General features: G+C 40.7%; 2 protein-coding genes across 4 annotated transcripts in view; one reads left to right on the top strand and one right to left on the bottom strand.

Moving 5' to 3' along the window:
* The window catches only part of LOC140664803 (mediator of RNA polymerase II transcription subunit 20-like), an 83,887-nt gene that overhangs the window by 6,196 nt on the left and 63,370 nt on the right, over positions 1–14,321 (top strand). The gene's annotated exons all lie outside the window — the stretch shown is intronic.
* The window catches only part of LOC140664796 (facilitated trehalose transporter Tret1), a 63,786-nt gene continuing 50,520 nt past the window's right edge, over positions 1,056–14,321 (bottom strand). For all 3 annotated transcript variants that reach the window (XM_072890274.1, XM_072890273.1, XM_072890275.1), the window contains 7 exons: positions 7,983–8,084; positions 3,532–3,665; positions 2,766–3,012; positions 2,387–2,671; positions 2,025–2,277; positions 1,491–1,831; positions 1,056–1,205 (listed from right to left, as the gene is read on the bottom strand). In XM_072890274.1, the coding sequence (XP_072746375.1) occupies positions 1,068–1,205; positions 1,491–1,831; positions 2,025–2,277; positions 2,387–2,671; positions 2,766–3,012; positions 3,532–3,665; positions 7,983–8,084 (1,500 nt within the window). In that variant the 3' untranslated portion in view covers positions 1,056–1,067. The remainder of the gene's footprint in view (positions 1,206–1,490; positions 1,832–2,024; positions 2,278–2,386; positions 2,672–2,765; positions 3,013–3,531; positions 3,666–7,982; positions 8,085–14,321) is intronic.

The raw sequence follows: 14,321 nt of genomic DNA on the forward strand, positions 1-14,321 counted from the left end.
TAACACGTCTTGTAGTAGATGAAGGCGACCGTATCCTTGCCGAAAGTCCTGCATTCTCTCTCGTAATGCACCTGGCCCGGTTCGTACCTGCCTCCTCGCGGATACCCGTCCAATCTCGACAGGTTCCGGCAGAGTCTAAGATAATCGTCGTCGAAGGCGATCTCGTCCTCCTGTCGACGATCCCGAATTCGTCGACGGTACGCGTCATCGAGTCTGTCCCGACGACCTCCGCGAGAGGATGGGGAATACGTGATGTCGTCGAGCTCCAAATCCGTTAGATCCTGCAGACTCTTAGGATACGTGCGTTGCCGTCCTTCCGGGGAGTCGCTCGCTCGATCTTGAAAGTTGATGGTCCTGCTGCGTCGCGGTAGGGTCGAGTAATACGGTCTCTCGTCTCCGCCGTGATCGATGCCGTTTCTCAGAATCGGCTTCGAGACGCTCGAACCCTCCCTCGCCGCCATGCTTCTCCTCCAGACCTCGTAGGTTGCGTCATAATCCGCCTCCGCATACTCGCGCCTCCTGGAGCGCCGGGGTTCCGTCTCGTTGGCACGATGGACGTAACTCGCGCTGGTTCGCGCGTCCCGCGGATAAGTGCTATTGGAATACGCCACGTGTTTCTTCGACGCGCTGATGTTTCGCTCGTAATCGCGCGTATTATCATCACGCAACCGCATTTCTCGTCGACGGTCCTCCCTCGTTTCGCGAACCTCATCGGTTCGAGGGATCAGAGGGTCGTTTCTGATGACGTCGCCGTTGATTCCGGAAGCGTCGCGACGCGCTGCCGTCTCGTCCACCGAACGACGGATCGGTAACAATCCGCGCGATTGTATAAAACTGCCCACGTTCCTGCCGATTCTGTTGGTCTTCTCGGCGAAGATGCCGCAGTAATCCGACAGCTTGCGATGTGCGGCTCGCGCGGACGGCATCGAGATGCCGGCGGCAGTCGCGATTGGCGGATCGCTGCGGTATAGATCGCGCGGATCGTGCTCGTTCGGATAAGCACCTCCCGGTAAAGGCTTGTTCGCCTTCTCCAGATTCGAGAGGCCCCCCGTTAGCGAGGCCTTATACTACCGTGCTTGCGCGTAATCCGGATTCATCTCGTCCAGCTGTTTACCCTTCGTCTCGGGCACGCAGCAGACCACGAAGCACAATCCGCAGATCGCTACGCCGGCGTAAAACCAAAAGGCTCCATGTAGACCGAGACTCTAAAACAAATTTGCGATTTATTTTCGAGATTTTTTTCTCTTAATTTTAGTTATTAATGGAAGAATAATATAGATAACAGAAATTTATTATCAATTAATAAGGCTTTATTGATATTAGAAGTGAATGTAAATAAAAAAAATCTTTAAACTTAAATACACATATATGAGAGGGAACATCTATATTTCGTTCTTACAGAGCTTTTCAAACCTTATACATTCGTAATCTAAAACTTAGTTTATACCAATTCAACTTGTCTTCTGATATCGAATAATGTGAACGCTTACCTGCTGAAAGTCCATGAAGAGCTTGATTCCGAAAAACGCGCAAAAGTAGCTAAAACTCGTGCTAATGCTGGAGCCGAGACCACGGTACTCCAAAGGAAATAGTTCGCCAATCAATAGCCAAGAAATTGGCGATATGCCCAGGGCAAGGGCGGTCGTAAATACGAGCACGCAGAGCAGCGGTATCCAGTCGTGTTGGCCGACCACGGCCGAGTCCACATTTCCCAGAGTTGGCGTTTTCGACACATAATACGCATAGCTGCCGAAACCGGCGAGTGCGAGGGACATGAAAACAGTGCTGGCTATCAGAAGCGGTAGCCTACCGACGATGTCGATCAAAAATCCTGCGAACGATATAATTTAAAATGCAAACAATATTTTTGACAAAGGTTAGGTAGAAACTATAATTTCATCTCACTCTCTACATATTTATAATTATAATTTATTTAATGCACGAAATGCATTATAACCTTTCTGATATAATTGAAGAAATGTAAGTTTTGAGAAAGAGTATTATCTCAATGTATGATAAAATACCTGACAATAAAGCGGCCAGTAGCTGTACAAATCCGATCGCTATGGTCGCTCCGTGAGGATTCATCCCACCCAGAGTCTGACGAAAGATGAGTACCGCGTAGTAATTAAACGCATTCGCGCCGGAGAATCGCTGGAAGAACATGAGGCCGCACGTGATAGCGATTGGTTTGTACAATCTCGGTGTAAACACGCTGTTCTTGAAACTCAGCTCGTACTGCTTTACTCTCGAGGCCAGAATGTTCGTTTTTATGACCTGCAGACGTACATTTAATCGTCAGAATAATGATTAAGAATAAGTGGCATCTATCTTGATTCGCTGATATATTTATTCGCGTCCCTCTCTATTCGAGATTCGAAATCACCTGCAGCTCGTGTCGTATGTCGACATGCTCCCCGCGCAGCCACTGCAAACTGTGCGCGGCCTCGTCGTCTTTGCCGTTCAGCACGAGGTACGACGGTGTCTCGGGTATAAAGAGGGTCCCCAAAAAGAGCATCGAAGGCGCGACGGCCACCAGTAACGCGCTTTGCCGCCAATTCAGATATGTACCGGCTATGTACGACAGCAGGACACCGACGTGACCCAGCACCTTCAACATCGCCGACAAACAGCCGCGGATGCCTGGCATCGAGATTTCCGATATGTATACCTGTCGTGAAAGAAACACGCTCGTCGTACGATACGTTGGTTTGGTCGAAGTTTTCAGAATCGATCGGATCGATCTTATTTTTCTTTTCTTTCACCTGAGCTACCATGGTGATGACCGAGCAGCAAAGACCGCCGATAAAACTGGTGACATATACCAATTCCACGCATGGCGCGACGCCTGTCAAAATCCAGGCCGCCGCCAAGGGCAGAGATGTAGCACGTAGGGCCAAACGTCGACCTCGCCGCATTATCCAATCACCTATCATAGCGCCGAACCACGCGCCCAGCATTGACAGCGACGCGACCCACGAAGCTTCCTGTTGCGTAACTGAGAAAGCCGACCTGCGACAAATCGGAAGTGTGATTACAATAGCGCGATAATATATATATATATATATATATATATATATATATATATATACATATATTATTGAATTAATCGTCGCCATCAATGGCGTAATCCAGGAGGAGACACCCTCGATATTATTGACTGTTGTTGTTGGAGTATCGGAAAATGTCAAGTGCAAACGTAATCGCTCTTGGTCGCGGCGTCTCGGATGTCGAGTATTATTTGCGAACAGCTTCCAAATAGAGAGAGAAAGAGAGAGAGAGAGAGAGAGAGAGAGAGAATGAGCTTGCGTGTTGTTCTCGCAATAGGCGCATCCCGGAATTAGCCATCAGGAGCGTAAGCTATCGCAGCCAGCGAACTTAATTGGTCACGTTTGTCGATATTTCGAATTAAAATCCGAAACTTGACACGATACATTTTTATCGACTATATATATATATATATAATTAATTTTATTATTATCATTAAAAAAATTTATATCTTGTGAAAAATAATTTTACGAAAATTCTTACCACGTGTCATTGTTGGACGATTGATAAAGATGCGGCCGTTGATTATCCAAAATCGAGTCCAACGCTGGCGAGGTGTAACCTTTGGCCAAACCGGAGGAAAGAGTTCCCATAGATAGTGCCAGAGTCGCCAGTACCTGTCGAGATAAACGGGCTTTGATGAACTCGGGCGTGAATAATTATTCGCCTCTTTTTATTCGCCGATGCTAAAGAATTTATGCAAGCACGCGGCTTATGCGTCAACTTTGCTTACGTCGCCCGGTTATGTGAAATTTACACGCGTGTATGTCTTTTATTTGATTCTCTGTAACCGCGTATACCGCTTTATAAAGATCATAAAGTTTCATGGCGTCGAAAGCAATTGATGTAACTCCCACAACCAACGCCACTGCATAATATTTCTGTCCGTGTTGTATTCGCACATTTTCAATGTTAAAATTCCTTCTTTTCTCTCTCGATTTTTTACTTAAATTCACAGAAAATTAAAAATCAATAAATAAATAAGATCTCATTCTCAGTTTCTTTCTATCGATTTTATTTCTCTATCAATTTTTTTCTATGTCTTGACTGACTTCCTATTCTATCTACTAAAACATGCAATAATCATGAAACATGTTAGAGAGTTCTGAATTGCGGAAAACAACGATGCTAGGTATAAATTTATCCACCGTGCTTTACGATGCTCCGGTGATATATATGTATATCTGGAACTCGCATCGTGCGAATTCGCACTGCCACGGGGCACAACCAGCAAACAAATTGCTAACCGCAAATTGAAAGCTGGGCTTGGCCCCTCGCGAGGAATACTAAACATTTCGCGTGGCCCGTGCTTATGTATGTATACATACGTACACATGCACAAAAGCTATTTCAAAGTGCCGCTATATGCATCCTTCGCACGACAATGGTGAACGCGCGTTGTCTCTTGTATGTTCTGCGTATCGTTTTCCTGAGTAAACAACGGTATAATTTCGTACAGAGGAATGAAATCACGCGGAAAGATGCGAAAATTCGAGAAATACATTCGAATATGAAATCAGTATCTTTTTATAGCGATAAAAATGATAACAATACTGTTTTACAAGTTTTTGTTTCGCTTAATTCAACGATACTTTATCTCGTCTTTTAAGCAGATACAAATTTGTTAAAAAATACAAAATTCAAAAATAAAATCAATTCCAACACACACAGAAAAGAAAGAATATTTCTTAACAATATCTTTAGTTTCAAAATGGAAATTTTGAAATAAAATTATATTGCGTTAATAAAAGAAAATTTATTTGAATGAAGACATTTTATATAGTTCAAGAAAAATATATTCTTTTTATTTGAGAATAATTTTTTTAGAATCAAAATAATTATTGTATTCTTGAGATGACAGTTATAGTATTGAAATGAGACTAATATCGTAAGACGTAAGACTATATTATTAATCGAAATTTAAGATTTTTTTCTAAGAAGATTATAAATTGTTGCGTATATATGTTGCGAAACAATAAACGCGTACAAGTATGTCAGTTTTGATTTGACACTTACTTTTTTCTGTTTGCATGAATCTTTTTTCATGTGTTAAATCCATTCGTAAAGTGGATCTCTATTACGTGATATATAATATTAATTATCTCTACTGGTTCAAGTGAATGTTGAACGATTTAGTATCGTTTATCTCGTTTCATAAATGCACGCTGACCTATAAAGACGCGCGTTACTCGCGAGATATCCGTTATAAAAATTTTGCGATATTTTGTATTAAACTCTAACTTTTTCAATATAAACGTTATCAAAACTTAACGGCGAATAGGCGACAAAAGTGTCGAAATGGCGCGATGATCTGCTGACTCATATTCTCAGCAAATGCATGTTCGATAAGGAATTTCAAGCGCCGATCCCACATAAATTTGCATGCACTTTCAATTATCTCGTTCGCCATTATAAGCGAGCGTAGAACGGTTCATGATTAGACGTGTCGTGTAACCTTTCTATCGTCTCGCCAGAGAGACGCACGATATCGTTATCTCTTCCGACAATAATGTGGGTTGCCTCAAGCGTCTCACTTTGCAATTAAACCTTTTCTGATTCTTTTTTCCTTCTTGTAGGTCTGCTAATCATGTGAAAATTATAACGCAATCATTAAATGTAATCCCGCGCGTTTCTTTCCGATTAATTGGAACACAATTATAAAGATTACGCTTAGCTTCGGAAGGGGAGACGAGGGAGACGAGGGAGAGAATTTACGACTCGCGTTTTCGCTGTTTGTTTAATGCTATCAAAATGATACACAAAGCCATAGTATTCCCGAGATAAGACGCGATTACAATTGAAAGTAAACTTTACACTTCCCGCAACTTTGTTGTGTTATTAATCTTTCCTTATAACAATATTTCTTTAGTAATTTTTATTTTAAGCACCGCGATCGATCGCCTGCGAGTCGTCGTAGGCTGGAGCGAAACTGTCGGAGAACACGTCGGATGCTGTCGGTCTTAATTATTCGTATAACACGACGTGCGCGAGCGGCAAATGGCGGATAATGGACATAAGTTTACGAGTGCCCGAGTCGCTTTCTTCGACTAATTATCGAGACGCGCCGCACGATGAATGGCGCATTCAGGAAAACGTTGGCCAACGGTAATGAGCGCCGATAAGTTTCCCGTTTGTTTTAGAGCGGTGGCGGAGAATTTGGAATATTAATTACGGGTTCACGAGAGACGCTGAGTATACGAACGGCATTTATCTGTATATACGAGAGCCACGGTATTTGCATCATCCACGAGACAAGGCAAATGTTTCTATTAATGAGCCGAGTGAGGAATCTTAACGAACTGAAGAAAAAAAAAACGTACAATCATCACGCGCGACGAGAATATTCGCTTAATAGAAAAAAGCTTGTAGGATTATTAATTGTAATCTAGTTAGATTTTTCAAAAGAATCATGGATTCCGGTAAAGATTCGAATCAAAAGTGAAACGTTTTAGGTACGTGTTTCTAAAGCGGAAAACCCAAATCTCATTTGCCCCTCTAAATTTTATTATAATTAATAAGCAGAATATTTAAGACATTTTATTTAGATAAATTTACAAAAGTTTAATTAACATTGATTGATTGAGGTATTTAATTTTTGTTGAACCTCTGAATTAATCAACTGGAGTTGTAAAATTAAAAAGTTAAATATTCCGTATCTTTCCATATTAAAAAAAAAATTAAGAAGATATTAACATTTTTTATTTTATGATGAATAGCCGTTTTTTGCGGGTTTCATATCTAGTCGAAAATTTAAATGCGAGAAAAGCCGATGCGTCTCGTAGCAATAAAAAAACTAATATACTTTTATTTTTATATCAGCTCTTGAAAAAATTCAATAAAAATAGCTGATATAAAAATGAGATTTCTTAGTATCCAATTTTATAAAAGTATGCCAATTTTACTTAATCTCTGTTAAAAAAAGATGCGAATTTTCCCCATCCATTTCTAGGTTGAAAATCCATATATATATTGAATAAAAATAAAAATATTTAACCGGCATCGTAATACGCTATGTTTATTTGAAGCAAATTTGGAATCTATGCTATATCTGGGAAAATCTTGGAAAATTTCTACGCGGGTAGCAGCGTATCTCTCTCTCTCTAAGAAATTTCGCATCTGGCGATATGATTTTTCGGCACATTTCTTTCGCTACTTCTTCTGCGCGTTTCTCTTCCTCTCGCGCGGCTGCGACGTTAAAAGCTCGTTTGCATCGAGCCGTGCGAATACCTAGGGTGGTGGTTCCGCAAGCGCGGGAGGATGTGCATCGGGTCGAAGTTAGCCAGCGGGGCCATTAGCTTAAAACTATTAGCCGACCATGGGTGAAGGAAGGCGAGTGAGAAAGGGAGACGGAAAAAAAAAACGAGCTTTAAAAGTCGTCCACACGAGCCGCTTACACGATTACGAGGATGGTCGGCCTGGTACCGTGTTGAGTGCGCAGCAAGTATATATGTGGGTGTACGACGGCGGTCTTTTCCCTACCGAAAGCCTCCGTCTCTTGCCGACCTTCCGTGCTCGATACCCATTTTAAACCGGACCACTCAATTACGCTCAGTGCTATCTTCGGTGTTTGCATATCAATATGGTCTCCTTTACCGAGGAGAAAAAGATTTATCGCGCTGGATTATTTAAGAATTATGTCCTGCGGATACACGCGAGATAGCGGAGAACACAAATCGCTGGAGGATATTCGAGTAGAAATAAACTCATGGTCGTCGTAAATTCGACGGCCATTCGAGCCGCGAGGATTAGATTAGACGTCGAAGTCGCGTTTACTCGACAGGGCATTTGTTGCCATTCTTGTGTCATCGCCGTACAAATCTCAAAGGAATATTCACTCGATATACCCGATTTTAAATCTCACCAATATAATCGTATTATTACTATTTTAACAAATTTAATGACAATTAATTTAAAAAATAACGATATGTAGATACCTGTGACATGTGCTGCGGTCTCGTCGCCGTCGATGCCATGTGTACCACGGAAGCCCTGGGCATTTTGAAATTATCCTCGCCCTCGTCCGGTATCGTTGTTACCTGCAATAAAACGCAAACAAACGAGTTGAGTAACAGAATTGACTCTTTTTAATAAGCGTTTGCGCAAATGTTTCCTCCGCTTTCATATTTGTTTTTTATTTTAGGGTAAACTCGGATAAGATGGCCATAGTTTTTAAAAATTTTAAAAATATACCTTTATTTTTGTTATTTTTTAATAGTGCTTGGCATATTATCTTCACTGAAGCTTAAATTATGTTATATTATCGGAATTAAAAAGAAAATATTTAATAGCAATTTTAGATTATCAAAATAGTACAACATAAGGATTGGCCATCTTACCCAATTTTTAAGGAAAAGATGACCATAGTGACGGAAAGATGGCCATAATATTTATAAAAAAATTGTGAAAACAAAAATAAAAATTATAAGTCATAAAACAATTTACATATCTTTATAATATGTCTAACGTCGATTACGAGCTTAACTGTAATTTATTCGACGTTATAACAGTTTTTAGTGGGCACGTGAAAAACTTGACAGGTAGTTAAAAGTAAAAATATGATATAAGATTCACAATATCGTTATTTCGAACAATGTATGCAGATAAACTACTGTAAATATCGATTATCTTTGATAATGACTAAAAAAGCGCACTATGTAGCGATTATTGAAAAAAAATTTACAGCCTATGGCCATCATACCCTAGTTTATCCTAACTTTTGGAAACTTTTTTTTTTATAATCGACGACAGTGTTTGGCGGGTAATTTCTTTTTTTCTCCCCTCTGACGAGAAAGTTCGTTTCATACGTGGTGATATTTTTATCATGTAACTTTCTTCTCGCTGATAATACGCTTTCTCGCCCTTTCTCTTCCAGTCTGCTGACTATAGAAACATTAGCTGTCCCTTTTGGGGGGGCCCGACAGTAAACCGTCAATCATTCGTATTATCTTACCGACTTGGACGCGAGTTATTTAGGCAATAGCCGGTCGGCTTGAGAGAAGCTACTTCTGAAAGCTGTCGTCTAGATTATCGCATCAAGCTCATTGGATCGAATAACAAAGAGATGCCGGGGACTTGGAGGCGCCGGCACATCAAATACGCGGAAACGCGAGCGATACGGAATCACAATGTTGCGTAATTTTAATGATTGAAATCATTATTTGCATTATTTTATGCGTCTCGATAATCGTTCGATAATGATCGACGCGATGTTGAGATTAATATTCATAAAAAAGATGTGGAAATAAACGCGCGATAGCGCTCGAGTTTTACGCGAATCAGCCGATCGCTTTATTACTCTCGTTCGGATTTAACGATCGGTCCGTTATTGTTCCAGGACCTTCATCAATATGGACGTCGACTTTAATACCGCGCATTTCCTTCGCAGCCCTTCTCAAAGTGGCTCGCTCCCTGGAAAAAGGGAGTAACTCACCCTAAAATTGCCCCGTTTCTTTTTATTAAACTCGAGTGTCATATTTTTATTGATCTTTTTTCTTGCAATTTTTTGCAGATTACGATAATTAATCAACGCGCACGGATTAAACTGAATCACTCACAATTAATTTAATTCAGTTCCATAATGTAATTTAATTATAATGTAATTATTAATTTTAATTTAATTATTATAATTAAGTTCCATATATGGATATATGTATTATGCAACGACGGGGATTAGTTGGCGGGAATGCAACACGCTTGAGTGAACTTAAAAACGAAAAGTATATACATATGTATAAAGCCGAACGTCACGCGGTCATTAATTCAGACTGCCGTAAAATGACCTTATCTAAATCATCGTCGATCGCTTTCTCCATTAAGATCGGATCTCTCGGGCGCCCTGCCGGCGGCATAGCTCTTTCAATGTTTATTTATTTTATATTTAAGACGACATTAGATACCCGATGGTGCTCTCAAAGATTTTCCGATATCGCGCGATCGCGTGAATTATATCGACCGTCATGGTGTTCACGCCTTTCGTGATTTACGACGAACTGGTTTTGCCTGAACCAAATTTTGCACGCCGTCAGCAAACCGTCGTTCAAGGGTGTCTTGCGTCGAGTTAAGAAGACACACGTACGCATCTACGAGAGAGAAGAGAGAAGGCGAGCCAAAGAAAATTATTCTCGAGTTGTTTTAAATTTGTTAGATGCTCCCTTAATTATAAATAGAAAGACAAAAGACAGTTGTACAAAGAGTACAAACTTTCTCCGGGGAACTTTTGATACGTTTTCACAAGTTACAAAGAAAATCGTAAAATCTCGTCTGACGAATAAATAACTTGCCTCGATTGGCATCAAACGGCAAGTTAGATAACGAAAATCAATAAGCAGTAGCTTAAGGTGATTTCCTTTTCATGCCTCGTCGTCGAATTTCCGATTAATCTACATATTTCTCTTTGTCGCGTATATATATATATATTTTTTTTTTTTCATCGCTTTTCCCTTCGCGCTATCTCTTTTTTCGATTATTCGTAACGGATAAGCCGGCCGATTTTTCATAATCGACAAAATGACAGATAAGTTCCGTAGAACTCACCAAATGCGATTTCTCACGTTTCCTTCCTTTCGCCTCCTAGGCGTCTCCGCGGATTTATTTCCCGAGCGTGTGCGGCGCTGTGGACATCCCCGGCAAATCGTGTCGCAAAATCAATATCTCGAGATACGCTAGGGAATTCCACGAGGACGATTCTGCCGGAATAGAGTTTGCAGATAGTTCGAACTGTGCGGTGTGTCGCACTAACTTCCGTATCATCGAGATAAAGAAACGAACGAGAATGAGAAAGAAAGAACGATAGGTTATTGCTCCTTTGTATTCCCTCCCCGCCCTCCCCCCCTCCGGAAAATGTGCTTAATATGGCGCAATTGAATTTCGCAGAAAACGCGAGACTTGTTTGTGCGAATAATGACGGTTACGTTATAGTATATTTTCGTTATTACAGATTTTGGGATAGTAATATTTTCCATAGAATATCGGAATATCGATAAAACCGAACACAGGAGCATCGCGAGCATCGGCTTCGCAATTTATCTTTCCAAAGCGGAGCGGCGTAAAAACGTCGTTAAAACGCTTCGTACTATAAATTCTGCTTTGACCGCTCTTTTTCTTTGTTAAATGCAGGACCAAAGATAACGAGACTAAAACGGCCCTTTTTGCGTCGCCATCCCTGTCCTGGCTAATTGAACGGCAGTAAAAGCACAGGGCGAGAGACAGAGAGAGAGAGAGGCTCGCGCCCGCGTTTCTGAATCTATAATTTGACACTCGGTTCGCGTTTAGTCCCGGCATCGAGGAAATTGTGTTGGATATTGATTAATTTGAAATTGCGTTTGTACAGGGAGAATTTACGGGAGCTATAATCCGGAAATTAATAAAACCTAACCCGCGCGCGTGAAACTCATACTACTTGACGGGAAGCTAGTCGTGCGAAACACATGATCGACAACGTTTACGATCGCGAGTAAACCTCTGAAACGTGCGCCTCGAACGATCCTACGACGGATAGTGCGCGTAGTTTAATAATAATTCCCCGCCGAGATTTAATAAGAGATGCGCTTCTCCCCTCCCTCCCACTCTTCCCCTCTTGCGCTCTTCGTTCTTCGTCGCGAAGAACGGCCCTGCCGCGAGCTAAAAGAGGGGTTGGCCGCTGCCGTTTCGAAATCGTTTCATCGCAAGGTTCAGTAAGGGTACCGAGGGAAACGTAACTTAATTACTGATTTTTGCGATAAGACGGGAAGCTCTCTCTCCGGAGGAGAAATAAATAGGAGGGAGGAGGAGGCAGACTGCAGAGCGCAAACGAGAGGAAATGTATACAGAATCGAGCTATATAAACTACGCTATTAGAATTTTATCACTATGTCGGGAACGAGACGGCGAAATAATGACGCGATATACACACGGCGAAAGATAGATATAGTTGACGAAGGGATTTCTTTTTTTGTTTATTTTTTAAAGCCCTCTGCGGAAATTCTTCGGAATGCGAAAGTCGTCGAGTTTTATCAACTTGACGTAATTAATTCCTAACTGTAGGGAATTTAATAATCCCGGATAATTAAATTCTCTGCGCGAGTCGCGATTTTTTTAACGAAGGATAAGAGCGGTGATTGCCAGCTTACACGCGTGACAAATCGAGCGAGCAAGCTCGTATCACTTACAAATGTAAACATCAGACGTGATTAATTCGCACACGACGTTCATAGAGCCTATTATGTGTCGCACGAGTAGCATAAATCAGTGGGATATAAAACGTTTTGTTCACGAGATTTTCGACGTTTCTTATCACGTTATCGAACTTTGTGTACTCGCGATGCTTAAATCGCTCGTAATTAATTTACACTTTACACGCTACGCAATTTCAACGGAATTGCGTAACATACGTTTAAATTCTGCCATGTCAACATTTCTCATTCCATTTACGTATCTCCAAATACATTATTTTCATACTTTCCGGATTAATTCTTTTGTACTGCATTTTACTTGATTCTTTACTGAATTTTTAATCTTCCAATGACAAACAATTTTTTGATTAGAAAAAATATTCTCATAATAAAATTGAATGAACATTTGAGAGAAAATTTATTTTATTGGTCTTAATTATAAAGTTAAATAACTAAACGCTTACGGAAATATTTAAACGGAGGCATTATACGTCGAGCGAACGTCAAGAGATCCGGGAGTAGCAGCTTTTTTAATTTCGTCAGCACTTTTTTTTACCTCTAAGCGTTCTTCTCCAGCTTTTACGAGGGGATCTTCCACGAACGGATTTCATTAACGTAAGCGTTCCTGCTTTGTTCGAAAACACGAGGCAATGAAATGAGTATCAGATATATCATTCGTTACCTAGACCACTCAGTCTCATCCTCGAATATGTCGCTCCTAAAAGTATTCGTTCGTTGAAGTAAAATACTTTGTGGAATTTCGGTAAACGAGACCGACTCTTTTGTTCGTCGTAGACGTGCTTAGTGTTTTAGAAAATAAATAAAACTTCAAAGCAAAGACGTTTAATGTTCGGCACTTGAAAGAATTTCATAAAAGATCTTGAGAAACGGCTTTATTTCCGTTTGGGTTGAAATTCAAAGGCTCCCCGGACTCTCAATGAGAGTCCTGGAAATTCGGTCGTGACACTCTGCCATTCTTCACGCGAATAGCAAGTATGTATCGCGTTGCTTAATCGCGCAAAGTTGTCTTTAAACTCGTACCATTAATTATACGCGGCGCGTTACATTACTCAGCCAAGACTACGGTTCATTCATTAGAAAGTTTAATCTCAACTCGCGAGCTTCCAGTTTCTCGCAACATTGTATTATTACCGTTTCCATAAAATTATATTATTTTTCATTCTTTATCGTTGATTTTCGGCGATTCGATATTTTTATGTGGCAATTAATCTGACGACGCTCGCACAATCGACAAAGTTTAAAGCTGCCTCTACGAATCTCTTTAATTCTTTATTATCCAGTGTCTTTATCGAAATTAATCCTCACTTTAAATATTATATTTTTTGCAGATAATTATTTATACAAATTCAAATGTTTATACATTTATCAAAGTTTGCTGTGCTTTTTAAAATGCACTAGCATTATTAAAATGCCAATATATCGCTTATCATTTAAAAAATTTGTAACAATGACGCATAGTTTCGTAGACAATTAAAACAAGTGAAGGGAAGCGCGTATTCTCTCTTCCCATCAATTTCTTTTTATCGCGTTCTCGCTTTAGTCTCTTTTATCACGCGACAACGTGACAGAGAGAATTTTTTTCATTTTTTTCACGTTCACAGCTGAAAACGATTCTAGTTCGGTTGATCCGGTCGAAAAAAAAAAAAAAAAAAAAAAATAAAATAGAACTAGGAAGCGATGACGCTTTATGTACATACAACATTTCTGGCGAATTTGCATTCGCGCGAGTCGTTTGGAGCGTGATTCTCGCAGCGACAATTTTCGTTTCCGTCACGCAGGGAAGCAGGTAGGAGCCAGAGACAGCTGGCAAATATGTGCATTCGGCAAACCCGAGCAAAAGTTGCACGCGAGGACTGTGAAATACGACTTACATCCCGTATTTTACATTTTATTAGGTTACTCCGTGTACCGTCCTTCTCGCGTGCATTCGGGTCAAGTGGCTATGAATACCGTATATCCAACTACGGCCGTCTAAGGCAACCGGCCCAATTTGTCCGTTATATTTCATCGCCGTCTCTTCCTCTTCTTCCGAAATAAACGCTTATCGCGCACGCGACATCACCTCGAAGGGCTTGCGCGAAAAGATGACTTGCACTACTTAAG

Source organism: Anoplolepis gracilipes, chromosome 4 (assembly GCF_047496725.1).
Source record: "Anoplolepis gracilipes chromosome 4, ASM4749672v1, whole genome shotgun sequence".
Lineage (NCBI taxonomy): Eukaryota > Metazoa > Arthropoda > Insecta > Hymenoptera > Formicidae > Anoplolepis > Anoplolepis gracilipes.